General features: G+C 39.1%; 1 protein-coding gene across 4 annotated transcripts in view; it reads left to right on the forward strand.

Annotated features, from left to right (window-relative positions):
• Nucleotides 1-27,995, forward strand: part of SA1 (stromal antigen) — a 219,519-nt gene that overhangs the window by 49,866 nt on the left and 141,658 nt on the right. For all 4 annotated transcript variants that reach the window (XM_070084815.1, XM_053786269.2, XM_070084818.1 and 1 more), the window contains exons 3-4: nt 6,833-7,085; nt 14,477-14,622. In XM_070084815.1, coding sequence (XP_069940916.1) covers nt 6,833-7,085; nt 14,477-14,622 — 399 coding nt within the window. The remainder of the gene's footprint in view (nt 1-6,832; nt 7,086-14,476; nt 14,623-27,995) is intronic.

Genomic DNA, 27,995 nt, shown 5'->3' on the forward strand with positions numbered 1-27,995 from the left:
GGCAAAAGGGAGACAGCCCACACGAGCTTATGCAAAAACGAACCAAAGGGCCCAAAAAAACCACTACAATACAAATATTTCAAAACACAGCAATATTTCATTAACATTTAACATCCCCTACCTAACCCTTTTTTATTTAAAATAAAATAAAAAAATTTTCACCCAAACATAAAATATAACACATTAACACTTACAGAAAACCCTATTACACCAAAATTATAATTTTTACTATTCAATCCTAAATCAAAACCTAAATTTTAAAACAAAAAACCCAAAACACACCCCAAACTCAAACCCCACCCAAAAAAAAATCTTAAAATATAACCCCCAGGCACATCTCCAAAGGGACATCAATCCAAAAAACTGCTGCAGCATATGGGCCCTAGCAAAACCCCGAACAGCATTCCACACTAATAAAAAATTGTTTAGGGCCCCGTCCAACCGGCACGTTTGCCCCCTATTGGAGTATTGGGACCAGTTTGGAACCCACACCTAGTTGGGGAATTTAAAGAAAAAGAGAAAGGCAAAGGTTTAAAAAAGACTAGTCCCAGAGCTAAAAGGATGTCCTACAGGGGAGGGTTTAAGGGGGAAAACAACCTACCACACTGGAATTTCAGGGGAGATAGGGGGGGAAAGGGGTAATGAACATACAAAAAAACTGGGGAGGAATTGACAAGGTGGAAAAGACAGGTGTTCCAAAATTGAACAGTAACAAGGGGGTGTTAAATTGAAGACACAGATGAATCACAGGGATGTTAGGGGGAAAATTTCTTCGCCACAGAGTAGTTGGGAAGTGGAATAGTTTGGGGGGAAACCCGGGTGGGGCAAGATCCAAAAAAGCCAAGGAGAGGAAAAAAAAAGTTTAGGTTCAGGGGGAGTGACCCAGTAGCATTAGAAGAGGCGGGGGCCCGGAGCTTGACTCCACCCCAACCTCAATAGGGAGGACAACAGGGGAACACACACAAAAACAAAAAAAAAAACAACAAAAAAACCACAAAAAAAAAACCCACCAAAAAACAAGCAACAAATAATTTTAAAACCAACATGGGGCCACAAACTCCACCAAAACCATCATGAAACAAACCCAACATGGGTACCAAACACAAAACAAAAACCACCCCAAAACCAAAACAAAAACCAAAATTTAGACCAAAACCAAACACACAAAAAAAAAAACCACAAACAAAACCCCCCAACACCAAAAACACAAAAGGAAAACCCCAAATTGGAAAAAACCCCAAACACAAAACCCCCCCCCAAAAACCCCAAACCAAACCAAACCAAACTACAAAAAACCAACAAAAAACCCAAACCTAACCCCAAAAACTCCCAAACCAACACAAAAAATAATAATTTCCAAAAAAGTTAATAATAAACCTTTCCCAAAACAAAAAAAAACCAAACCCATTTTACCCAAGGGAACAAAACCAACAAAAAAAAAAAAAACCCCAAAACCCAAAAAAAAACAAAAAAACCAGAAATGAAAGCACAAAAAAAAACCCCAACCAAAAAAGGAAAACACAAACCCTTTAAAACCCACCCACCCAAGCTGTTATTTTTTCCCCCCACTCAAGGAAAACCAAAAGGGCAAAAACAAAAATTCCCCGTTCCCAAAAAATTTTAAAAGATTAAAAAAGAAAATTTTGGGAAATAGAGGAACCTGGTTAAGAATTTTTTAAAAAGTTTTTTTAAAAGAGGGGGGATTTGGGGGGTGGGCCCAGAAAGATGGGAGGAACCCCCCAAATGCTACACACACAACCTCCCTTAAACTTCTTAACTTAATGCCACCCCGCCTGGGCCATAAAATCTTCTCCCCTTCCCCCAAAACCATTCCCCCTAAAAATTTAAACATCTTTCAAAGGGGAAAATTGCCCGAGGAAGGAAAAAAAATGGGGGGTCCCCGGCCCAAAAAAGGGGGACCCCAAAATTTAAAAACAACCCCCCAGAAGGGCCCTACTGGGATTGGGGTTTAAAAACTGAGAAATTTCAGAAAATGGTAACCCTGGGGTTTTTTTTTGAATATTCACTAACAACACCCAACATTTTCAGGAAAAAAGTAAAAAATTTTAAACCCATGAATTGTTTAAAAAAATGGGGTTTTTTTAAAAGCCCCGGGACAAGGAAGAAGGGTTTTTTTTGGCTACTTTTTTTGACCCAAAAGGAAACATTTGAACATTCCCAATTTAATTTTTGCAAAAAAACTGGGGACTTTTTAAAAAGGTTAAAGGGAAAAAACCCCTTCAATTTGGGTCAGAAAAAAAATTTCAAAAGGAAAACCCCAAAAAAATGTTTTGGGAGGAGGGGGCAAACAAACCACCCCGGGTCCAGGGCCCTGGCCAGTGCTTGTTTCTGGGTTTTTTGAATAAAGATGGGTAAAAAATTCTGGTTTCTTTTCCCGCCAAAAAAAGCCCGATAAAAGGGAAGAATTACTTAATTTTGGCCACAAATTTATAGCACGGACAATTTTCAATTATAATTCTCTGGGTTTTTTCCTAAAAGTCGTTTTTTTAAAATTTTTCCAATTTTAAGAAGTGGGGTAACTTTTTTTCCGGGGGAAAAATGGGAGAAGAATCATAAAAAAGGGGCTTTGGGGGGGAAAAACCTTTGTTACAAATTTGGAAGGAAAACCAAAAACTGCTGCAAATTTTGGGTAAAAAACCAAAAAAACAAAATTGGGGTTTTAATAAAAAAAATTTGGGCTGGGCCCTTTTAAAAAAAGTGGTAGGGAAAGGGCCTTATTGGGGGGAAAAGGGGAAAAATTTAAACCCACACCCCGAAAAGTTTTTAAAAAAAAGGAAGGGGGCAAAGGGAAAGACGTTAGGAAAAAAAAAAAAGGAAAGTCCCCAAAGAATTATGGGAAAAAAATAAAGGGGAAGGGAAAAAGGGGTATAAAAAGGACCTAAAAAGAGAGGAATTTAGGGAAGGGGAAAAGAGGGGGTTTTTAAAAGGGTTACAAGCCTTGGGGGCCAATTTTTGGGGAAATTGGAAGGGGCAAATGAAAGTAAAGGAGGGAAATTTTTAGAAGGAGGGAAGGGGGCCCGGAAATGGAAAAAGTTTGTTTCTTGGTTAGGGGTTTTAGGATTAAAAACATATTTTGAAAAAAGGCCAAAAAAAGTATTAAAATTTTCAGGGGGGTAAAACCTAGTTTTTTGGGCTTTTTGAAAAGGCGTTTTGGAGCTTGGATGACCCCCCCTTTAAAAAGGGAAAAACCACAAACAACACCAACCACACAAAAAAAAACAAAAAAAAAAGCACAAAAAAAAAGGAAAAAACCAAACAGTTGGGGAAAAAAAACACATTGGGAAACAAAAACAACACAACAAAAAAGGACAAAAAATGCATTTAAACACAAAACCAAAACAAAACCCCAAAAAAACCAAAAAAATTTAAAAAAAAGGAAAAAGGGACAAAATTTTACAAAAAAAAAAAAATAAATAAAAAAAAAAAAAAATTAACAAAAAAACAAAAAATTAATTTTCACAAAAAATTTAAAAACAACCCCAAATGAAAACAAAAAAAACCCCCCCCAAAAAAAACCCAAAAAAAAAATTTTTAAAAAGGGGAAAATAAAAAAAAAAAAAAATTTTTAAAAAAAACTTACCAAACCCCAAAATTGGGGAAACCAAAAAAACCACAAACACATAAAAAAAAAAAAAAAAAAAAAATTTTTTTTTACTGTCATTAAATTTTAATTTAATTAATGTAAAACCTAAGTGCATTTTTTTATTGTATGAAAATGCTTATATGGAAGAAATTAATACTTGGTAACTGTAGTTAACCTTGAGGCAAAGTTCCAACACCACAACCAGATATTGACTTATTTTTGACTTCATATATTCCTGCATCAATAAATATATAACTTGTTGTGATATTAACATTGTAATTAAGCATGCTAAATCAGTTGAGAAAAATTATTGCAAGGGAAATGAGCATTCTGCTGTATAAATATGTAAAGGATTGTTTTATGCAAGTACATGTGACTCGCAACAATTTATATATTTGGGGACTTGTTAGAGTAGGAACCAGGACACACCCATTGTATATTTTTGGTTTATTTGTCTTGTTTTAGTTAATTCTATTTTGAATGTTTTTTTTATATTGCCTTAAAACTTGTAACTTGTTTATGTAATCTTTTGTGGTATTTTTAGTTATCAGTTGGAGGTAGGAAGAGGCATTGATGTCTTCATGCCAACGTATAGATCGAACTTTTCCAGTTTTGTTACACACACACACACACACTTCCAGTACCAGTTTATGTGCTGGAAAGTCTGGGTTGAAACTGCTGTCACAATATTTTATTTTGTAAAGTACCAACTTCTCGTTTTTGTTTGGACACGATCATCAGAGAGTCTTCTCACGACTAGACCTAAATTTTTACATTTAATCTGCTCATAATTTAGAGTTTGATATCGCTCATGTTCGATTGAACATTATAGAAATTCTATACAGATTATAGGTCCAGAAATGTGGGATAACTTAACAGACGAACCGAAGAGTTGCAAAACTCGTAGCGAATTCAATACCAAGCCAAAGCAGTCGTTATGTGCCTAACACTGTAGTCAAATAATTTGTAAGTAGCCTTTAATTAGTGTGTTGGTTTCGCCTTAGGAGCGCTGCTGCTTCAATATATTGTACTGAGTGTCACATAATGTAAAAAAAAAAAAAATGAACCTGAGAATATATTTGGTTGAATTTAATCTGCTGTTAGGTATATATTCACTAGAATTAGTTCTGTTCTACTTAACTCGTTAAATGTCTTTGTATATACGTGCCTGCAATTTTTTTTGATGCCTTTATGTTATACTATTCTGAAGATAGGTTCAAGCTTGCCAACCAGGCCTCTCCATTTGTACTCTTAATTGTCATCCAATTTTATATAAAAAAAAAAACTGTAGTATACGTAAAAATTACTGCTGCTGCCGCTGCTGCCGCCGCCGCTGCACCAAACTATCGGTATTCTCGGGTATCAGTGATAAAACTGTCAAAATCAGCAGACATAGTGAAAGTACTTATATTACACGTGTGCAAAAAAAACATTAAAATTAACACATGCGCGCACCTACATATACCAGAACATACTAGAAGTATAAGATGGAAATACAGTGGACCCCCGCTTAACGATCACCTCCAAATGCGACCAATTATGTAAGTGTATTTATGTAAGTGTGTTTGTACATGTATGTTTGGGGGTCTGAAATGGACTAATCTACTTCACAGTATTCCTTATGGGAAAAAATTCGGTCAGTACTGGCACCTGAACATACTACTGGAATGAAAAAAGTTCGTTAACCGGGGGTCCACTGTACCTTAAACAGGTCTGTGTAGGTCTTTATCTTTAATTATCGTTAAGTAAGAAATGCGAAGGACGAGGAGGAGGAGACACGCACGCACACGCACATACACACACACATACACACACACATACACACACACATACACATACACACACACATACACACACGTACACACACGTACACACACATACACACACATACACACACATACACACACATACACACACATACACACATACACACACACACACATACACACATACACATACACACACACACACACACATATATACACATACACACATACATACACACACATACATACACACACACATACACACACACATACACACACACATACACACACACACACACACACACACACACACACACACACACACACACACACACACACCGATAAAACAGGCCTAGTGTCTAATCGACATGTGCCTAGGACAAAATGGTAACAAACACACACACACACACACACACACACACACACACACACACACACACACACACACACACACACACACACACCGATAAAACAGGCCTAGTGTCTAATCGACATGTGCCTAGGACAAAATGGTAACAAACACACAAACCTCCTCCTCGCTGAAGCATTGACTGCCCATGCTTCACACCCATATAAGAGTGCTTGTACCGCTATACTCTCATACATTCCCTTCTTTGCCTCCGTGGATAATGGTTTTTGTCTCTACAGATACCTCAACACACTACTCACTCTTTTTCCTTCAGCATTTCTATGTTTAACCTCATCCTTCATAAACCCATCTGCTGACAAGCCAACTCCCAAATATCTGAACACGTTTACTTCTTCCATACTCCCTTAGATGTGATATCCAATTTCTCTTTATCTAAATCATTTGATACCCTCATCACCTTACTCTTACCTATGTTCACTTTCAACTTTCTGCCTTTACATACCCTCCCAGACTCATCCACTAACCTTTGCAGTTTTTCTTTGGAGTCTTCCATAACCATAGTATAATCAGCTAAAAGTAACTGTGTCAACTTCCATTTTGTAATAAAGTTGGTAGAATTACCGACAATATGTAAAGTAAAAGGACACAAGTGCAACTAATGTGACATTTTGTTGTGGCAATGTTTTGCTCTCCAGGAGCTTTATCAAGCTTGATAAAGCTCCTGGAGAGCGAAACGTTGCCACAATAAAATGTCACATTAGTTGCACTTGTGTCCTTTAACTTCCATTTTGTATTTGATTCCCCATAATTTAATCCCAACCCTCTCCCTAACACCCTAGCATTCACTTCTTTTACAACCCCATCTATAAATATGTTAAACAACCATGGTTACATTACACATCCCTGTCTAAGACCTACTTTTAATGGGAAGTTATCTCCCTCAAACAAAATTATCATAACTTATTATTTTTCACTAGTACTTTTATTATCACTTTAATGTTTTATGCATTTTATTAATTATTATTCTTCTAGGCAGCGACCCCAAAATTATTATTCTTATTATTTTTTACTAATATTATGTTTCATCGCTAGCCACATGTTGAATCCGAGCCTGAGCCTGAGCCTGAGCCCGAGCCTGAACCTGAGCTCGAGCCTGAACCAGAGCCTGAACCTGAACCTGATATGGATCCTGAGGAGCAAGAAGAGGAAATGGATCATGATGGTGATTCTGATGCAGAGCCCCATGATGAAGATGAACAACAGCCTCCACAAAATTATGAACCCATACCTCGACTGACAATATCTATTCGAGGGAGAGGCAGAGGCAGAGGTCGCAGCAGAATTGGTGAGTGGGAAAAAATTAAAAGTAAATAAATATCCAAAATTATTACTCAGATTGGAATTTAATTTTGTGTTGTATTAAGGGATACTTTATAGTCCTACAACATAGAAATATTGGGAAACTGGCTAGTAATTTATCCTTGTAAATTGTGAGAACCAAGATGATGATTAGCTCAATTGGAAATGCTCCTCAGGCAAAATGTATCCTTGGTAAACATTGTATTAGTCTGTACTTCTTACTTCACACTTGTTATCTGAAGCCATCTCTTACCTAATGTTGGTCTAACATATATTGTTGTTATGAACAGCTTTTTTAAGATTTCTACATCCATGTAGCTGAATACGTACTTTAACCCTTTGAGGGTTTCGGCCGTACTAGTACGGCTTACGACCCAGGGTTTTTGACGTACTAGTACGCCTAAATTCTAGCGCCCTCAAATCTAATGGGAGAAAGCTGGTAGGCCTACATATGAAAGAATGGGTCTATGTGGTCAGTGTGCATAGTATAAAAAAAATCCTGCAGCACACAGTTCATAATGAGGAAAAAAAAAAACTGACCGTTTTTTTTGGAATAAAACAGCGACTTTGCACTATATTTTCGTATGGTATTTATTGTTGTTTTCTAGTTTTCTTGGTCTCATTTTATAGAATGGAAGACATATTACAGAAATTGAGATGATTTTGACTGGTTTTACAATGAAAAGTACAGTGGACCCCCGCATACCGTCGCCATCACATAACGTACAATCCGCATACCGCTCGCTTTTATCGCAAAAATTTTGCCTCGCATACCGCTCAAAAACCCGCTCACCGCTCTTCGTCCGAGACGCGTCCAATGTGCGCCCTTAGCCAGCCTCACATGTGCCGCTGGTGGCATTGTTTACCAGCCTGCCTCCGCGGTAACATCCAAGCATACAATCGGAACATTTCGTATTATTAGTGTTTTTGGTGATTTTATCTGCCAAATAAGTGACCATGGGCCCCAAGAAAGCTTCTAGTGCCAACCCTACAGCAATAAGGGTGAGAATTACAATAGAGATGAAGAAAGAGATCATTGATAAGTATGAAAGTGGAGTGCGTGTCGCCGACCTGGCCAGGTTGTACAAGAAACCCAAATCAACCATCGCTACTATTGTGGGCAACAGAAAGGCAATCAAGGAAGCTGTTCTTGCCAAAGGTTTAACTGTGTTTTCGAAACAGAGATCGCAAGTGATGGAAGATGTTGAGAGACTCTTATTGGTGTGGATAAATGAAAAACAGCTAGCAGGAGATAGCGTTTCTCAAGCGATCATAAGCGAAAAGGCTAGGAAGTTGCATGAGGATTTAATTAAAAAAATGCCTGCAACTAGTGATGATGTGAGTGAATTTAAGGCCAGCAAAGGTTGGTTTGAAAGATTTAAGAAGCGTAGTGGCATACATAGTGTGATAAGGCATGGTGAGGCTGCCAGTTCGGACCACAAAGCAGCTGAAAAATATGTGCAGGAATTCATGGAGTACATAGACAGTGAAGGACTGAAACCTGAACAAGTGTTTAATTGTGATGAAACAGGCCTGTTTTGGAAGAAAATGCCAAGCAGGACCTACATTACTGAGGAGGAAAAGGCACTCCCAGGACATAAGCCTATGAAAGACAGGCTTACTTTGTTGATGTGTTCCAATGCTACTGGTGATTGCAAAGTGAAGCCTTTATTAGTGTATCACTCTGAAACTCCCAGACCGTTCAGGCAAAAGAATGTCCTCAAGGAGAATTTGTGTGTGCTGTGGAGGGCAAACAGTAAGGCATGGGTCACTAGGGACTTTTTCTATGACTGGTTACACCATGCATTTGCCCCCAATGTGAAAGATTACCTAACTGAAAAGAAATTAGAACTTAAGTGCCTCCTGGTGTTAGACAATGCCCCTGGTCATCCTACAGACGTGGCAGAGTGACTTTATGGGGACATGAAATTCATTAAGGTGAAGTTTTTGCCTCCTAATACCACTCCTCTCCTGCAGCCCATGGACCAGCAGGTTATTGCAAACTTCAAAAAACTGTACACAAAAGCTCTGTTTGAAAGGTGCTTTGTAGTGACCTCAGAAACTCAACTGACTCTAAGAGACTTTTGGAGAGATCACTTTAATATCCTCAATTGTGTAAACCTTATAGGTAAGGCTTGGGAGGGAGTGACTAAGAAGACCTTGAACTCTGCTTGGAAGAAACTGTGGCCAGAATGTGTAGACAAAAGGGATTTTGAAGGGTTTGAGGCTAACCCTGAGAGGATTATGCCAGTTGAGGAATCCATTGTGGCATTGGGAAAGTCCTTAGGGTTGGAGGTTAGTGGGGATGATGTGGAAGAGTTGGTGGAGGAGGACAATGAAGAACTAACCACTGATGAGCTGATAGATCAACTTCAACAGCAAGAGGCCAGACCTGAGGAAACTGGTTCAGAGGAGGGGAGAGAGAAATTGAAGAAGTTGCCTACTACAAAGATTAAGGAAATCTGTGCAAAGTGGCTTGAAGTGCAAACCTTCATGGATGAAAATCACCCTCACACAGCTATTGCAAGCCGTGTTGGCAACCTGTACACTGACAATGTTGTGAAACACTTTAGGGAAGTCATAAAGGAACGAGAGGTACAGGCCACTATGGACAGATATGTTGTGCGAAAGAAGTCCAGTGACTGAAGCTGGTCCTAGTGGCATTAAAAGAAGAAGGGAAGTAACCCCAGAAAAGGACTCGACACCTCAAGTCTTAATGGAAGGGGATTCCCCTTCTAAACACTAACACTCTCTCTCCCCTCCTCCCATCCCATCAATCATCACCAGATCTTCAATAAAAGTAAGTGTCATGTAATTGTGCATGCCTTTTTCAGTTTGTGTGTATTAAAATTAACATTTCATGTGGTAAAATTTTTTTTTTTTCATACTTTTGGGTGTCTTGCACGGATTAATTTGATTTCCATTATTTCTTATGGGGAAAATTCATTCGCATACCGATCATTTCGCATAACAATGAGCCCTCTTGCACGGATTAAAGTCGCTATGCGGGGGTCCACTGTACCTTGAAATTGAGCTCAAAGTTGCAGAAATGTTCGATTTTTACCAGAGTTCAAAAGTAAACAAATCATGCCAAGCATCCAATGCACGTCATCTAGTGAGTCTAATATTCTTTTGCAAGTGTGCCAATATTATTTATACCATTTTTTACACTAATGCAGTAGTCTGCATAACAGTAAATCTTCTATTTTTTGTGAGAATAAAGATTCAAAGTGGAAAGCAAAAGAATGTAAGAGGGGCCTTGAGACGTGACTAATGAACAGAGGAAATGTCATTTTAGTGCCAGGAATGTCTTTTTTGTTTATTCTGGACCCTATTCGGAAATTGGCATCTTTTGAAATTTGTGTGAAATTGGCAAAATTGCTAAATTCTGACCGCTGTACAGGATAGTTGAAATTGGTAAATGGGTGGTTTCGTGCACTCATTCGATAGAAAAAATGGAGTTCTAGCGAAATATTCATGTTTTTTGTCGACAAGTACAGTGGAATTGACCGAAAATGGGGCTCAAAGTGGGCAAAATCGCCAATGCGTAATCATCGTTGAGACCGCTAACTTCGCGAGAGCATAATTCCGTAAGTTTTCCATCAAATTTCATACTTTTGGTGTCATTATGATTGGGAAAAGATCCTCTGTCTTTTCATAAGATTTTTTTTTTTTTTTTTTTTAAATTTGGCCGACCCTGAGAACGAGTCTCAGAGAGGGCCTGTCGACCCTCAAAGGGTTAAAGAGGGCTAATATTGCATAAAAATGTCTCACTGTTTAAGTTGGTTTTCTGGTCAGTTGTGACTTCTAGACATTTTTATCGTGTGATATATTCCTGTTCCCACAACCCTGCCTACAGCCAGGCTTTTCCGTTACTTTCTTGGCCAGCCAGGCTCTTGCTGTTGGCAGCACACTGGCCCATATATCTACCACAGTCTAGTTTACTCTTGAAGACTTCCACACGTTTTGGCAATATTTCCAATATCTGCTGGTAGCGTATCTAGTTGCTGTTTATGGATGTTGATGAAGCATTTTTATATTGTCTTTTCACTGGGTTTATTTTACACTACTTACCATATCTCTCACCCCATTACATTGTTACTGCAAATATCTCCACCCCTCCTGATTGCAGGCACTGTTGTTCCCACCTCTAGGACTTTAGTCTAGCTAACCAGTTTCCTTGAATCCCTTCACAAACTGTTACCTTGCTCACACTCCAGCAGCTTGTGAAGTCCCAAAAACCATTTGTCTCCACTTACTCCTATCTAACACACTCATACACGCCTGCTGGATGTCCAGGCCCCTTGCACACAGAAATGTCCAGACCACGTCAACAATCTCTCCACAGGTCTCTGGATAATACTTTTAGCCTGTTTTCACTCACCTACTTGTATTACATAACATTTCTGTAGCTTTTAGGCATGACCCATGCCCACAGACATTAAAATGAATGAATACAAACTAGAGGAAAAGAATGAGAAGTTTCTAGGTTGGCTCATAGACATGTATAATTAATTAAAATTTTGTGCTCATGTCTAGGACACTTCTGGCAAAACAGCAAGTGAATAAATGATGGTTAATCCAAACAAACCATACCACGGGTAGGGATAGAACCCGCCCGTGGTTTGTTTGCAATTGTGCCATTACGATTTCGTGAGTCATGGTTAATCCATTTCTTTCTTTGGGTCACCTTACCCTGGAGGAAGATGTCCATTGAGGTCAAAGAAAAAATTCCTGCTCACTTTAAAAATAAAATAGAAATAATTGTAGGTAAACTCGCCAAAATTTGATATGTCCTCAATACTGCTGCTGCCGTCACCTCCTTCTCTGCCGCTGCCTCCTCTGCCATCTCCTCCGCCACTTCTGCCTCCTCCTCCACCGCTGCCGCCTCCTCCGCCGCTGCTTCCTCCTCTTCCTGTCGCTGCCTCCTCCTCCTCCTGTTGCTGCCTCCTTCTCCTCCTGTCGCTGCCTCCTCCTCCTCCTGTCGCTGCCTCCTCCTCCTCGTGTCGCTGCCTCCTCCTCCTCCTGTCGCTGTCTCCTCCTCCTCCTCCTCCTCCTCCTCCTCCTCCTGTCACTGCCTCCTCCTCCTCCTGTCACTGCCTCCTCCTCCTCCTGTCGCTGCCTCCTCCTCCTCCTGTCGCTGCCTCCTCCTCCTCCTGTTGCTGCCGCCTCCTCCTCCTGTCGCTGCCTCCTCCTCCTGTCAATGCCTCCTACTATTCCTCTTCCTCCTCCCCTGCCTCCTCTTCTGCTTCCTCTTCCTCTGCTACCTCCTCCTTCACTACTATTTCTGCTAAAAGTAAATGTCACATACTACTGCTCACTACACATCTTAACACTGCACTGTAATGCTGATGCTGACTTAAAAAAAACACTCGATGGAAAACTAAAGAACACATGGTAATCTTACTCAAAGTAGATGTCTCTTTGGCATTGCTTGCATTTATTTGCCTGAACCTCTGTGGAAGCTCGAGAAAAAAGGGGGGGCAGGGTAGAAATGTGGAATAACTTGCCAGATGAGTTAAAAAAAATTAAACTAATAAATTCAGATAAAAACTTTGAATGTTTTTCCCCCTGAAATAATTTATGTAACCCTCTTAAATTACCATTACACTTTTATAACAAAATTATAAATGTTGACATGTTCCTTTTCATTTTTTAATTTAATTATGTCCTACTACTATTACATCAACACCTACTTATTTGTTTTTAATTCTCTTGTGGTTAGAGTTTCATTTTATCACTAAATTTTAACCCTTTGACTGTCGCGGCCGTATATATACGTTTTACGAGGTGCCGTGTTTGACGTATATATACTCATAAATTCTAGCGGCTTCAAATCAAGCAGGAGAAAGCTGGTAGGCCCACATGTGAGAGAATGGGTCTTTGTGGTCAGTGTGCACCATATAAAAAAAATCCTGGAGCACGCAGTGCATAATGAGAAAAAAAAACTCCGACCGTTTTTTTTAATTAAAATGCCGACTTTGTGGTCTATTTTCGTATAGTATTTATGGTTGTATTCTCGTTTTCTTGGTCTCATTTGATAGAATGGAAAACATATTACAGAAATAGTGGTGTTTTTGATTGATTTTACTATAAAAAGAACCTAGAAATGGAGCTCAAAGTAGGGGAAATGTTTGATTTTTGCCAATGTTCAAAAGTAAACAAATGATGCCATTTTCCAATAAATGTCCAACTAGCCATTCTAATATGCAGTCATGAATGGGTTGATGTTATTTATACAGTTATTACAGCATTGCAGTAGTCTGCATAATAGTAAGTCTAATATTTTTTGTTTGAATAAAAATTCAAAATAGAAAGCAAGAGTAATATCAGAGGGGCCTGGAGACATGACTGATGAGCAAAGAAAATGTTATTTTAGAGCCTGGAATGTCTGCATTGTTCATTCTGGACCTTATTTTGAAATTGTTATATTTTTTAGTTTTCGTGAAATTGGCCAAATTGCAAATTTCTGACCACATTAGTAGGTAGTTGAAATCGGTAAATGGGCAGTTTCTTGTACTCAATCGATAGAAAAAAATGGAGTTCTAAAGAAATAGCTATGAGTTTGGGCGACTGGAACAATGGAATTAGCCGAAAATAGGGCTCAAAGTGGGCAAAATCGCCGATTTGTAAACAGCGCCGAGGTCGCTAACTTCGCGAGAGCATAATTCCGTCAGTTTTCCATCAAATTTCGTTTTTTTGGTATCATTACAATTGGGAAAAGATTCTATATCATTTCATAAGAAAAAATAATTTTTTTTTTTTTTTTAATTTTGCGACACCAGGAGACACCTCAGGATTGGGGGTTGCGACAGTCAAAGGGTTAATGTCTTTCATTACTGTAAATGTTTGAGTTTCACTAAAATCTGTACAATGGCCCCTTGAGTTACAATGGCTGGAGTTATAATTTTGAGTTACGATTTCTTCTCATAAAAGAATTTAGATTTGAGTTGACAAAAAAAAATTGAGATATAATATCAAGCAAAAAGACATTATAAAGGATAATAAAGTGGCTGACAAATCGTAGCCAGTGAAAAAAGTCGGAAATTTTCAGAAAGATGTAAAGACTTATTTTTGTGAATAAGAGAGAAGTAGATGAAGAGTGATACAGTGCCTGCAAGTTTTATCTGTGACTCAGATCAAAGGTATGGTAAGAATTGCATTTCTGGAAGATATAGTAAGAGTTACTAATCTGGAACAGATTAGTATCGCAACTTAAGGGACCATTGTATTGCAGTACCATGTTATTTTATATTTTAGGGTTCTGCATTTGTATGCATTGTACAACACTGTATAATTTTTTTTTTACACCATCTAAAATGCTATGACAAACTTGTATGCATGTATTTACATTACTCATTTTTTTCTTTAAATTAGCTACCATTAAGAAGATAGGCGACCAGATTGTAGGAGAGCCACCACGCAAGCGAGGACGTCCAGGCCGCAAACCAATCACTGAAGTCATGGCAGAAGATGAAAATTCATTGTATTATGTTGTTAAAAATGGACGGGCTGTATTGGCGGTAAGTTACTATAAATTTTGAGTATCTCTAATCTAACCTTTTAACTCTCCAAATGTTGATCTATGTTTTACTGCTAGTGCTTATGACGTCGATCAGCGCACTATTTTTCCTGCCTTCAAATTTGGTGCCAGAGGCTTGATAGGCCTAGGCAGTATAGAGTGGGTCTTAACACTCAGTGTGCGCAATATTAAATCTAGGACCACTTAGTACCTTGTGGGAGCAACAGTTCCATTGAGCACCAGCTAGAACAACCAGCATGGCAAACCCTAGGGATTCACTAAAATCATATTGTATTAACACACTCCTTTTAGGAGGAAAGTTTAGTGGCTTTGAGATGGATGTGGTCACAAGTGGTCGAGGAAATATCAAAAAACCAAGATAATAACCCATATGCAACATTTGTGCCACATCTTTTCAATTTTGATACAACTGGTAGTGTCATTCTGCCAGAATGTCCTATCACCTATGGCCTAAGTAGAGAGAGAGAATGCTGCAACATGTGTAATACATGTTAGGTTGGCTAGTTGGCTGGCTGGTTGGCTGCTGTCTGTCTGTCTCTCTTTATCTTTGTCTATGACTCACGAAATCGTAATACGATTGCAAACAAACCATACCACAGGCAGGGATAGAACTGTGGGGTCACAGTGGTGCCTATGCTAACCTTCCTATGGTGTAGAAATATACCTAATTGGATGAATCATATTGTGGCTAGCTGGCCCAGTAGCTAACGCGACGGTCTGGTATTTTGAGACTGATCACAGGTTCTATCCCTGCCCGTGGTATGGTGTGTTTGCAATCATGTCATTACGATTTCATGAGTCATGTTGACGGCTTTGAGGGGACTTGAGCTAGAGTTCGTCATGGCCAAGCTAGCTGAAGATTTGTCTGTAAAAACTTGCATTTGTGGTCACAGTGGTGCCTATGCTAACCTTCCTATGGTGTAGAAATATACCTAGTTGGATGAATCTTATTGTGGCTAGCTGGCCCAGTGGCTAATGCGACAGTCTGGAGTTTTGAGACTCTCTGATCACGGGTTCTATCCCTGCCCATAGTATGGTTTCTCTCTCTCTATCTCTGTCTGCCTGTCTCTGTCTCAGAGAGAGCTGCTCATGAGCCAGAATCAAGGATTAAGTAAGTTTATTTAGGCACAGGTACACACAAATACAGTTATCATAAATAGTGTAAATTACCTAGGATATCCCAAAAAACCTAGACAGAGTACTATACCATACTGTGCTTGTAGATAAGAGGCATAAACATGACTGTGGCAAGTGATACACATTTTGGCCACAGTTGTATCTTTCCACTTGTTCAGACATGACGATTCTGAAACCTGTGTAATACCTGTTGGCTCACGAGCAGCTCTTTCTGAGAGAGACAGACAGACAGACTGAGAGACAGATAAACAGAGAGAGAGACAGCTAGTTTAAACTGGCTTCCTCATCCTTTTCTGTTAGTGTGGCTTTGTAAATGGTCTAAGTCAGACCGAAACGTCATTGTAAGCTCCTCTCTTCTTTGTGGGGGTTATTTGTGAATTCTACCAGTCATGGCATTGTGCCTTTTTGTTCTTTACCCATAAAACAGACTTGGAGGTAGGGAGGTTTTACTCTCCCCAGGAAAATCCCCCAAGATTGAATATTTCTGTCAATTTGTGGCTTATTTCAAGTTTCTTCTGGTCTGCAACTAACTAAAATCATCTCTGTTTCTCTAATATGTCTTTCATTCTATCAACTAATACCAAGAGACCACCAATAAAACCATAAAAAACACCATAGCAAATACCTCAAAGTTGGTATTTTCAACCAAACACAAGGTGAGAGGTTTGTTTTCTCATTATATATTATTGGAAGAAAGATGAGCTGTAGACAGTGAGGTTGAAGAGGTATGGGGTAGATTTAGAAATGTAATGTTAGAGTGTTTTGCAGAAGTTTGTGATTACAGGAGAGTGGGTGTGGGAGGGAAGGAGAGGGATTGGTGGAATAATGAGGTAAGAGAGTAAAAGTTAGCATATGAGATGTTTTTACAAAGTAGAAGTGATACAAGGAGGAAGGAGTACATGAAGAGAAAAGAGAGGTTAAAGGAGTGGTGAAGGAATGTTAAAAGGAGAGCAAATGAGAGACTGGGTGAGATGCTATCAACAAATTTTGCTGAGAATGATAAAAAAATATTGGAGTGAGATTAATAATATGGAATGAATGGATTTGGCAATTAAAAATAGGAGAGTAGAGTTATTAGATGGAGAGTTGGAGGCATTGGAAAGATAGTGAATATTTTGAGGAACTATTAAATGATGAAAATAGGGAAGGAGTGAGGAAGAGCCAATTATGAATGTGGGGGAGGTTCATGAGACAGTGGGTAGAATGAAAGGGGCTAAAGCAGCTGGGGGTGATGGGATAAAGACAGAAATGTTAAAAGCAGGTGGGATATAGTTTTGGATTGGTTGATTCTTTTATTTAATTAATGTATGGAAGAAGGGAAGGTACCTAGGGTGTGGCAAAAGAGCATGCATAGTTCCTTTGTAAAAAGGCAAAAGGGACAAAAGAGTGTAAAAATTATAGGGCATTAAGCCTCTTGAGTATACCTGGTAAAATGTATGGTGAATTGTTATTGAAAGAATTAAGAGTAAGATAGCAGGATTGCAGATGAACAAGAAGGCTTTAGGAAGGGTAGGGGGTGTGTGGACCAAGTGTTTATAGTGAAGCATGTAGGTAAGGGTTAAGAGGCTTCCATTGCTTTTATGGATTTGGAAAAGGCATATGATAAGGTAGATTTGGAAATGGCATATGATAAGGTAGATAAGGGAGCAATGTGGCAGATGTTGCAAGTGTATGTAAAATGTTACTGAAAGCAGTTAAGAGTTTTTATGAGGATAGTGAGGCACAGGTTGGAGTATGTAAGAGAGAGGGAAATTATTTCCCACAGAAAGTAGGCCTTAGACAAGGATGTGTGATGTCACCTTAGTTCAATATATTTATAGACGGGGGTTGTAGCAGAAGTGAATACTCAGATGTTGGGAAGGTTTGTGGAATTGAGATAAAGAATCTAATACAAAGTGGGAGTTGTCACAGTTGCTTTTTACTGATGACACTGTCCTTTTGGGAGAGTCTGAAGAGAAGTTGCAAAGGTTTGTGGATGAGTTTGGGAGGATATGTAAAAGAAGGAAAATAAAAGTGAACATAGGAAAGAGCAGGGTGATGAGGATAAAAAATCTAGATAATGAAAGATTGGATATCAGATAGGAGGGAGGGATTATGACAGAAGTAAATGTGTTCAGATATTTGGGAGTGGACTTGTCAGCAGGTAGATCTTTGAAAGACAAGGTGAATCAGAATTGATTAGGGAAAAAAGGCGAGTCTGTGGAGACAAGGAACTTTGTCCATGGAAGCAAAGAGGGGAATGTATGAGAGTATAATGATACCAATGCTCTTATATGGGTGTGAAGCATGGATGGTGAATATTGCAACAAGGAGAAGGCTGGAGGAAGTTGAGATGTCATGTCTGAGGGCAATGTACAGTGTGAATATTATGCAGAGAATCCATAGTTTGAAGATTAGAAGGAGATGTAAGGCTTCTAAAAGTATTATCCAGAGGGCTGAGGAGGGGTTGTTAAGGTGGTTTGGACATTTAGAGAGGTGGAGGAAGATAGAATGACTTGGAGGGTGTATAAATCTGGAGTGGAAGGGAGGCAAGGTAGGGGTCATCCTAGTAAAGGTTGGAGGGAGGAGATAAAGGAGGTTTTGTGTGTGAGCAGCTGATACTTCCAGCAAGCGTGCATGAACATGTTAGATAGGAGCGAGTGGAAGCAAATGATTTTTTATGACTTGATGTTCTGTTGGAGTGTGAGCAAAGTAACATTTTTGAAGAGATCCAAGGAAACTAGTTAGCCGGACTTGAGTCCTGGGGGTGAGAAGTATTGTGCCTGCGCTCTGAAGGGGGGGTTTGGGGATGCGGTGCAGTTTTTGAACTGTAGTGTCAGCACACCTCTGGCAAGGCAGTGATGGAGCGAATGATAATGATGAAAGTGTTTCTTCTTTTTCAAGTCACCGTGCCTTCGTGGGAAAGATCCGATGTGTTAAAAAAAAATGTTGCATAGGTCAGGATTTTTTATACTGTGCACACTCAGAACAGACCCATTTTTTTTCATGACTAGGGCAAGATTTTCTGCTTACAGCATAACTGGGGGAGCTGTGCTTAAAATGCAGATTTACATGACGGTGCTTGTCAGTATCACAGATCTTTGTGAGAGTGAAAGGGTTGAGATGGAGATCTACATAAACAACACTGGTGTGACTAATGTAGATCTATGTGGGAAACAGTGAAAGGGGTTAAATATTTAAATACAGCCCTACTGGCCCATGCTAGGCAAGTTCAACTCGCATCCACCCACACCCACTCATGCTCTTGGCTAACTTATATCTAAAGTTAAACAAGGTTTTAGCCTCAGTGATGCTACTCAGAGCTTTGTTCCACTCATACACAATTCTATTACCACTGTGGTGTACAGATTTGAGACTAATCTCTCCAGAATTTTCCAGGTGTTAATGCATAAATCACGAGTGTAAAATCCCACTTATGTTCCAATGAGTTCAGGGGTTTCAGATGACATGAACAAACACAAGGACTTGTGGGGAACCTGTGGCCTTCTAGGGCATTAACCCTTTGGGGGTCGCCAGGCCCTCTCAGAGACTTGTTGTCAGGGTTGCCAAAATTTAAAAAAAAAAAATATATACAGGTCTCCCTCAACAATCACGTTTTCAGCTTTTGCGGGCTTCACACATTCGCTAATTCCCAACTGCCAAATTCCCAGCCACCAAATTCCCAACCGCCAAATCATATTCAAGTTTCCTGCCACCTGCGAGTCCCTACTACCCTCCCACCGACCCCCGCAACTGGCAGCCAGCCCTCCCACCACTCAGTGTGGTGAGTGTTTTGTTTGTTCATTATTTGCTATTAAACTACAGTATAAATAATGTAAACCCATTCATGACTGCATATTGGAATGGCTATTCGGACAGGTATTAGACGGTGACATCATGTGTTTACTCTTGAACACAGCAAAGAATCAAACATTTCTGCTACTGCTAATAATAACAATAGTAATAATTATAATAATAAATACGATATAATTGAAGAAGGAAATTGTGCAAAAATACGAGGGAGTGGTTGACACATCGTCAGTGTGGCTTTGTTTATGCTGGAGTGAACATTAGTCTCCCTGCTCTTCCAAACATTTCACAATAATTCATTGTGTTTGGTGCTTGTAGATTGAGTGCGATTGGAGTGGTAGAGGCAGTGGTTGAGGCAGCGATTGAGGCAGCGATTGAGGCAGTGGGTGAGGCAGCTGTTGAGGCAGCGATTGAGGCAGTGGTTGAGGCAGCGATTGAGGCAGTGGGTGAGGCAGCTGTTGAGGCAGCGATTGAGGCAGTGGTTGAGGCAGCTGTTGAGGGAGCGATTGAGGCAGTGGTTGAGGCAGCGATTGACGCAGCGATTGAGGCAGTGGGTGAGGCAGCTGTTGAGGAAGCTGTTGAGGCAGCGGTTGAGGCAGCGGTTGAGGCAGCTGTTGAGGCAGTGGTTGGGGCAGCTGTTGAGGCAGTGGTATTTAATAACACGTTATTAATAATAATACATACATGTTATTAATAATATGTACTATTATTATTTATAACATATATGTTATTAAATACCACTGCCTCAATCGCTGAATTGTTGTGAAATGTTTGGAAGAGCAGGGAGACTAATGCTCACTCCAGCATAAACAAAGCCACACTGACGATGTGTCAACCACTCCCTCGTATTTTTGTACAATTTCCTTCTTCAATTGTATCGTATTATTATTATTATTATTGTTATTATTATTATTATTATTATTACTACTATTGTTATTATTAGCAGTAGCAGAAATGTTTGATTCTTTGCTGTGTTCAAGAGTAAACACATGATGTCACCGTCCAATACCTGTCCGAATAGCCATTCCAATATGGGTTGTGTGGACCAGGTGTTTACAGTGAAACATATAAGTGAACAGTATTTAGATAAGGCTAAAGAGGTCTTTGTGGCATTTATGGATTTGGAAAAGGCGTATGACAGGGTGGATAGGGGGGCAATGTGGCAGATGTTGCAAGTGTATGGTGTAGGAGGTAGGTTACTGAAAGCAGTGAAGAGTTTTTACGAGGATAGTGAGGCTCAAGTTAGAGTATGTAGGAAAGAGGGAAATTTTTTCCCAGTAAAAGTAGGCCTTAGACAAGGATGTGTGATGTCACCGTGGTTGTTTAATATATTTATAGATGGGGTTGTAAGAGAAGTAAATGCGAGGGTCTTCGCAAGAGGCGTGGAGTTAAAAGATAAAGAATCACACACAAAGTGGGAGTTGTCACAGCTGCTCTTTGCTGATGACACTGTGCTCTTGGGAGATTCTGAAGAGAAGTTGCAGAGATTGGTGGATGAATTTGGTAGGGTGTGCAAAAGAAGAAAATTAAAGGTGAATACAGGAAAGAGTAAGGTTATGAGGATAACAAAAAGATTAGGTGATGAAAGATTGAATATCAGATTGGAGGGAGAGAGTATGGAGGAGGTGAACGTATTCAGATATTTGGGAGTGGACGTGTCAGCGGATGGGTCTATGAAAGATGAGGTGAATCATAGAATTGATGAGGGAAAAAGAGTGAGTGGTGCACTTAGGAGTCTGTGGAGACAAAGAACTTTGTCCTTGGAGGCAAAGAGGGGAATGTATGAGAGTATAGTTTTACCAACGCTCTTATATGGGTGTGAAGCGTGGGTGATGAATGTTGCAGCGAGGAGAAGGCTGGAGGCAGTGGAGATGTCATGTCTGAGGGCAATGTGTGGTGTGAATATAATGCAGAGAATTCGTAGTTTGGAAGTTAGGAGGAGGTGCGGGATTACCAAAACTGTTGTCCAGAGGGCTGAGGAAGGGTTGTTGAGGTGGTTCGGACATGTAGAGAGAATGGAGCGAAACAGAATGACTTCAAGAGTGTATCAGTCTGTAGTGGAAGGAAGGCGGGGTAGGGGTCGGCCTAGGAAGGGTTGGAGGGAGGGGGTAAAGGAGGTTTTGTGTGCGAGGGGCTTGGACTTCCAGCAGGCATGCGTGAGCGTGTTTGATAGGAGTGAATGGAGACAAATGGTTTTTAATACTTGACGTGCTGTTGGAGTGTGAGCAAAGTAACATTTATGAAGGGATTCAGGGAAACCGGCAGGCCGGACTTGAGTCCTGGAGATGGGAAGTACAGTGCCTGCACTCTGAAGGAGGGGTGTTAATGTTGCAGTTTAAAAACTGTAGTGTAAAGCACCCTTCTGGCAAGACAGTGATGGAGTGAATGATGGTGAAAGTTTTTCTTTTTCGGGCCACCCTGCCTTGGTGGGAATCGGCCGGTGTGATAATAAAAAAATAAAAATGTTATTAAAGCATAACATGTATATATTTAGTACAATTTACGACATTTTCATGTATTTTATGATTGTTCATTGTTCAACAAGTTAAGGAAGCAGTATTGTATTATATTTCCCTACAATATATTGGGGCACCAAACATTCACGGTTTTTCAACATTCACGAGGCTCTTGATCCCCTAACCCTCATGAATGTTGAGGGAGACCTGTATATTTTTCTTATGAAAAGATAGAGAATCTTTTCCCGATCATAATGACACCAAAAGTATGAAATTTGACAGTAAACTTATGGAATTATGCTCTCGTGAAGTTAGCGGTCTCGATGTTTACGCATCGGCAATTTTGCCCACTTTGAGCCCTATTTTCAGCCAATTCCAGTGTACTAGTCAACATAAATCATAACTATTTCGCTAGAACTCCGTTTTTTCTATCGAATGAGTAGAAGAAACCACCCATTTACCGATTTCAACTATCCAATAAAGTGGTCAGAATTTAGCAATTTTGCCAATTTCACACAAATTTCAAAAGATGCCAATTTCCAAATAGGGACCAGTATAAACAAGAGACATTCCTGGCACTAAAATAACATTTCCTCTGTTCATTAGTCACATCCCCAGGCCCCTCTTATATTTCTTTTGCTTTCCACTTCTGATTTTTTATTCTCACAAAAAAAAAAAGATTTACTGTTATGCAGACTACTGCATTAGTGTAGAAATGGTATAAATAATATCGGCGCACTTGTGAAAGAATATTAGACTCTCCACTTGACGTGTATTTGACGCTTAGCATGATTTGTTTACTTTTGAACTCTGGTAAAAATCGAACATTTCTGCTACTTTGAGCTCAATTTCAAGGTACTTTTCATTGTAAAACCAGTCAAAATCATCTCAATTTCTGTAATATGTCTTCCATTCTATACAATGAGACCAGGAAAACTAGAATACAACAATAAATACCATGCGAAAATACAGTGCAAAGTCGCTGTTTTAAACCAAAAACACGGTCAAAGCTTTTTTTTTCTCATTACGCACTGTGTGCTGGAAGATTTTTTTATACTGCGCACACTGACCACATAGACCCATTCTTTCATATGTAGGCCTACCAGCTTTCTCTTGCTAGATTTGAGGGTGCTAGAATTTATGCGTACTAGTACGTCAAAAACCCTGGTGCATAAGCCGTACTAGTACGGCCGAAACCCCGAAAGGGTTAAGTGCGGCTTTCTGAATGAATTATATTTCTTGAAGTTATTATATATGTAATTAACTTTTTAAAAATAACAGACATTTTGTAGTATATCTAATCAAAATTTCTTGAATGCAGCCTTATTAGATTACAGCAAGCTTTAATGTGGCATTCCAACATAAAAAGGTTTCCCACCCCTGCATTATGACATTAGGATCAAGGTCCCTAGAGTAATATGTCTTTTTAACCCTTTGAGGGTCGACAGGCCCTCTCCGAAACTCGTTCTCAGGGTCGGCCAAATTTAAAAAAAAAAAATATTTTCTCTTATGAAAAGATAGAGAATCTTTTCCCGATCATAAAGACACCAAAAGTTTGAAATTTGATAGAAAACTTACGGAATTATGCTCTCGCAAAGTTAGCGGTCTCGGCGATGTTTACGCATCGGCGATTTTGCCCACTTTGAGCCCCATTTTCGGCCAATTTCACTGTACTAGTCGACAAAAAACATGAATATTTCGCTAGAACTCCATTTTTTCTATCGAATGGGTGCAAGAAACCACCCATTTATAAATTCAACTATCCAGTACAGTGGTCAGAATTTAGCAATTTTGCCAATTTCACACAAATTTCAAAAGATGCCAATTTCCGAATAGGGTCCAGAATAAACAAGAAAGACATTCCTGGCACTAAAATGACATTTCCTCTAGTCATTAGTCACGTCTCAAGGCCCCTCTTATATTCTTTTGCTTTCCACTTTGAATTTTTATTCCCACAAAAAATATAAGATTTACTGTTATGCAGACTACTGCATTAGTGTAAAAAATGGTATAAATATTATTGGTGCACTTGTAAAAGAATATTAGACTCACCAGTTGACGTGTATTGCACGCTTGGCACGATTTGTTTACTTTTGAAGTTTGGTAAAAATCGAACATTTCTGCTACTTTGAGCTCAATTTCAAGGCACCTTTCATTGTAAAACCAGTCAAAATCATCTCAATTTCTGTAATATGTCTTCCATTCTATAAAATGAGACCAAGAAAACTAGAATGCAACAATAAATACCATACGAAAATACACTGCAAAGTCGCCGATTTATTAAAAAAAAATAGTCAAAGTTTTTTTTTTCTCATTATGCACTGTGTGCTGCAGGATTTTTTTTAGACTGTGCACACTGACCACATAGACCCATTCTTTCATATGAAGGCCTACCAGCTTTCTCCCACTAAATTTGAGGCCGCTAGAATTTATGAGTACTAGTACGTCAAAAACCCCTACGCGTAAAACGTACTAGTACGACCAAAACCCTCAAAGGGTTAAAACACTTGTCAGTATTATTACCAAGGAGTACAGTTTAAATAATTTAGGCACTTAGCTGAATTTATATGGAAGTGAGTTGGAAGTTAAGTGTATATTTTTGGATAGTTGGATAGTACAGAAGGACCCCCATATCCACGGGGGTATATGTTCCAAGGACCTGCTGTGGATACCAGAACCATGAATAGTAGCAAACCCTATATATAAGTCTAATACATACATATTATAAAGTTTAATTGATAAATTATGCACAGTAAGTGTTGAATTATCACTTTCATTGAAGGGAAGCACTTCACGGCTTCTCTTAAGCTTTGAAGAACTGCGAGCTTCTCTACTTTTGTGCTTTGGGGTTATTATTATACAAAAGAGGTATTTTTGGGCCGCAGTAAACCATGGATAACTGAAACCGCAAATACCGAATCGGTGAATATGGGGGTTCTACTGTACTGTACATGTCATCGAGTATTTTTACGTGCAGTGGAATCTTGGTTTTCATTTGCCCTGGTTTTCGTCGAATTCGGTTTTCGACGACTCTCTTCATCAAAATATTGTCCCAGTTTTCGTTCATCACCTTGGTTTTCATGCAGGTACATATTAAAATTACTAAGAGTTCCCCTCTAGTCTTAACGCCATAGTAATAATACTAATTATGTAATAATAATCTCTCTTGGGCACATTAAATGTCTTATTTTACGTTAATATAGAAATTTTCATTAATCCGTCTATGATATTTTCTTAAAGATTATATAAGAAACACGTTACATAGCATATAAACATGCATTGTTTATATGCTATGGAGGGGTGGTAGTTGGGTGGTGGGAAAACATTACGTTTTCTCTGGTCCAGCACCAGAGAAAACTGTGTATGAATCTGCGTTGGACCAGTCACCACCTTAATACATAATGCTTTTGTTTACAATTCTCGGCATGAATTATTCATTATTTCTCCCTTTGTTTATGATGGCATCTGAAGGTAGTTGTTAGAAACAGTTAAACTCAGTGAACATGGTATGTCGATGGTAATAATATGGCTCTGGGCTGCATTAAGTATAGTTATGTAGGTAGGTGTAGGTATGTAGCCCAGGTGGACTATACCTACATCTACCAGCTCCCTACACTGACTTCCTACAAATAAGTACTACTCACCTCTTGCCCTACATTAAGACTACAAATATTTTAAGGTAAGTAATGAATGTATTGTGTATGTATTTTACTTTTTATTTTTTTTAATGCCTAGTTCTATTATTAACTTTATATAAGTTAGTGTAAACTTGACAACCCTATGTCTGTTGTGGCATCTACTGTGGCTTTGGGGAAGTCCCTGGGGTTAAATGTGAGTGCCCAGGATGTGGAAGAGTTGGTGGATGACCACAGGGAAGAGCTAACCACTGAAGAGCTGCAACACTATAGTCATTCTCTATGTGTGATGAATGGTTTGAAAAACCGACAAGTTGAAGATTGAGACACTTATGCAGCATATGGAAATCTTTATTCAGGAAACGTTTCGCCACACAGTGGCTTCATCAGTCCAATACAAAGAGGAAGGCGTAAGGAGAGGAGGAGTATGAGGTAATCAGTCCCTCAACCTGGAGTCGATGGACTGAACACATCGACTCCAGGTTGAGGGACTGATTACCTCATTCTCCTCCTCTCCTTACGCCTTCCTCTTTGTATTGGACTGATGAAGCCACTGTGTGGCGAAACGTTTCCTGAATAAAGATTTCCATATGCTGCATAAGTGTCTCAATCTTCAGTCATTCTCTATAAAATGTATTTTTTGTTAATATTTTTGGGTGTCTGGAATGGATTAATTGGATTTATGTACATTATCCTAGGTAGTAGGTTGGTAGACAGCATCTGCCCAGGGAGGTACTACCGTCCTGCCAAGTGAGTGTAAAACGAAAGCCTGTAATTGTTTTACATGATGGTAGGATTGCTGGTGTCCTTTTTTCTGTCTCATGAACATGCAAGATTTCAGGTACGTCTTGCTACTTCTACTTACACTTAGGTCACACTACACATACATGTACATGCGTATATATACATACCCCTCTGGGTTTTCTTCTATTTTCTTTCTAGTTCTTGTTCTTGTTTATTTCCTCTTATCTCCATGGGGAAGTGGAACAGAATTCTTCCTCCGTACGCCATGCGTGTTGTAAGAGGCAACTAATACGCCGGGAGCAAGGGGCTAGTAACCCCTTCTCCTGTATATATTACTAAATGTAAAAGGAGAAACTTTCGTTTTTCCTTTTGGGCCACCCCACCTCGGTGGGATATGGCCGATGTGTTGAAAGAAAGAAAGATGTACATTATTTCTTATGGGAAATATTGCTTTGGTTTTCGTCAGTCTCTCTATGTCATTGAATTGCTATATATATACAGTTAAACCTGGAAATAAAACTGATATCTGGCTGCAGCATATGAATAAAATACAGCAAACCCATTTTCTGTATTTCAGTGAACCCTTGAATTAATGAACTGATAGGGGAGTGAGGGTGTATAATATTGCTGATTGTAGATTTTGAATTATGAAATTTATTTGACAGTCTGGAATCAGCAGACTACCAGACATTAAGAATATTGTAACCTGTAAAACAGTACAGTACTATATAAGCATTGTAAAGAAATATGAAGTTAAAAGTACTGTACAGTAGTGCTTTATAAAAGTACAATATAAAACAATATAAAACAGTACAATATAAAACATAATGCTAATTTTGCAGTAAAGATGAGGTGTAAACTGCTGTAATAAGTAGTTGTGACCCAGAATAACTTTTATCCTGAGTCAGAGGAGCTGTGAAACTCTATCATCTACATTTAACTTAGCATGGTCTATAAGCTCATCCTTGCTTCTGTGAACATCAGACACTGTTTCTTAACATCATAATCCTCACATACTCATATTACTTAGGCTTCAGACTCAACCTTCCTTGTAAGTTGTTTCTGCTTAACACAGATTCTCTTGTTTCTTCTTGGCACCACCACTTGCTATAGAAGTCATTGTTAACTGCATTTTACTTACTATGTTAATAATGTCACACAAAATACGTAATCCAGGGAAAATTGAAGACTGAATGACTTGTGTATGCATGAGTGAGCACAGACAGTAAACAGGCAGGCAGGCTGTGTCTAGGAAGACAATGAACACAGACAGGTCCTGGTTGAGAATACTTTGGCCCTTACCAGACAAACATCAGGATCATCAGACTTGGTCTGTTGACTCAGAAGACTTGCAGTCTATCACCATGGACAAAACTCAAAATCTATTGACTTTTTTCATTTTGTCAAATGATTCCAGCATTTGTGTGGCCAGTTTTTTGTCTGTAGTTTCTGAAACATGTTAAGTGGGAGTTTGTTAACCTGAGGTTTGACTGCAGTTTGATCAAGAAATGTCAGTTTTGAAATATAATTGGGTTTATATGTAGTGAGGCAACTAAAATGTCAGTAGCAAGGGACTAGTAACCCCTTCTGTA

This window comes from Cherax quadricarinatus, chromosome 14 (assembly GCF_038502225.1).
Source record: "Cherax quadricarinatus isolate ZL_2023a chromosome 14, ASM3850222v1, whole genome shotgun sequence".
NCBI lineage: Eukaryota > Metazoa > Arthropoda > Malacostraca > Decapoda > Parastacidae > Cherax > Cherax quadricarinatus.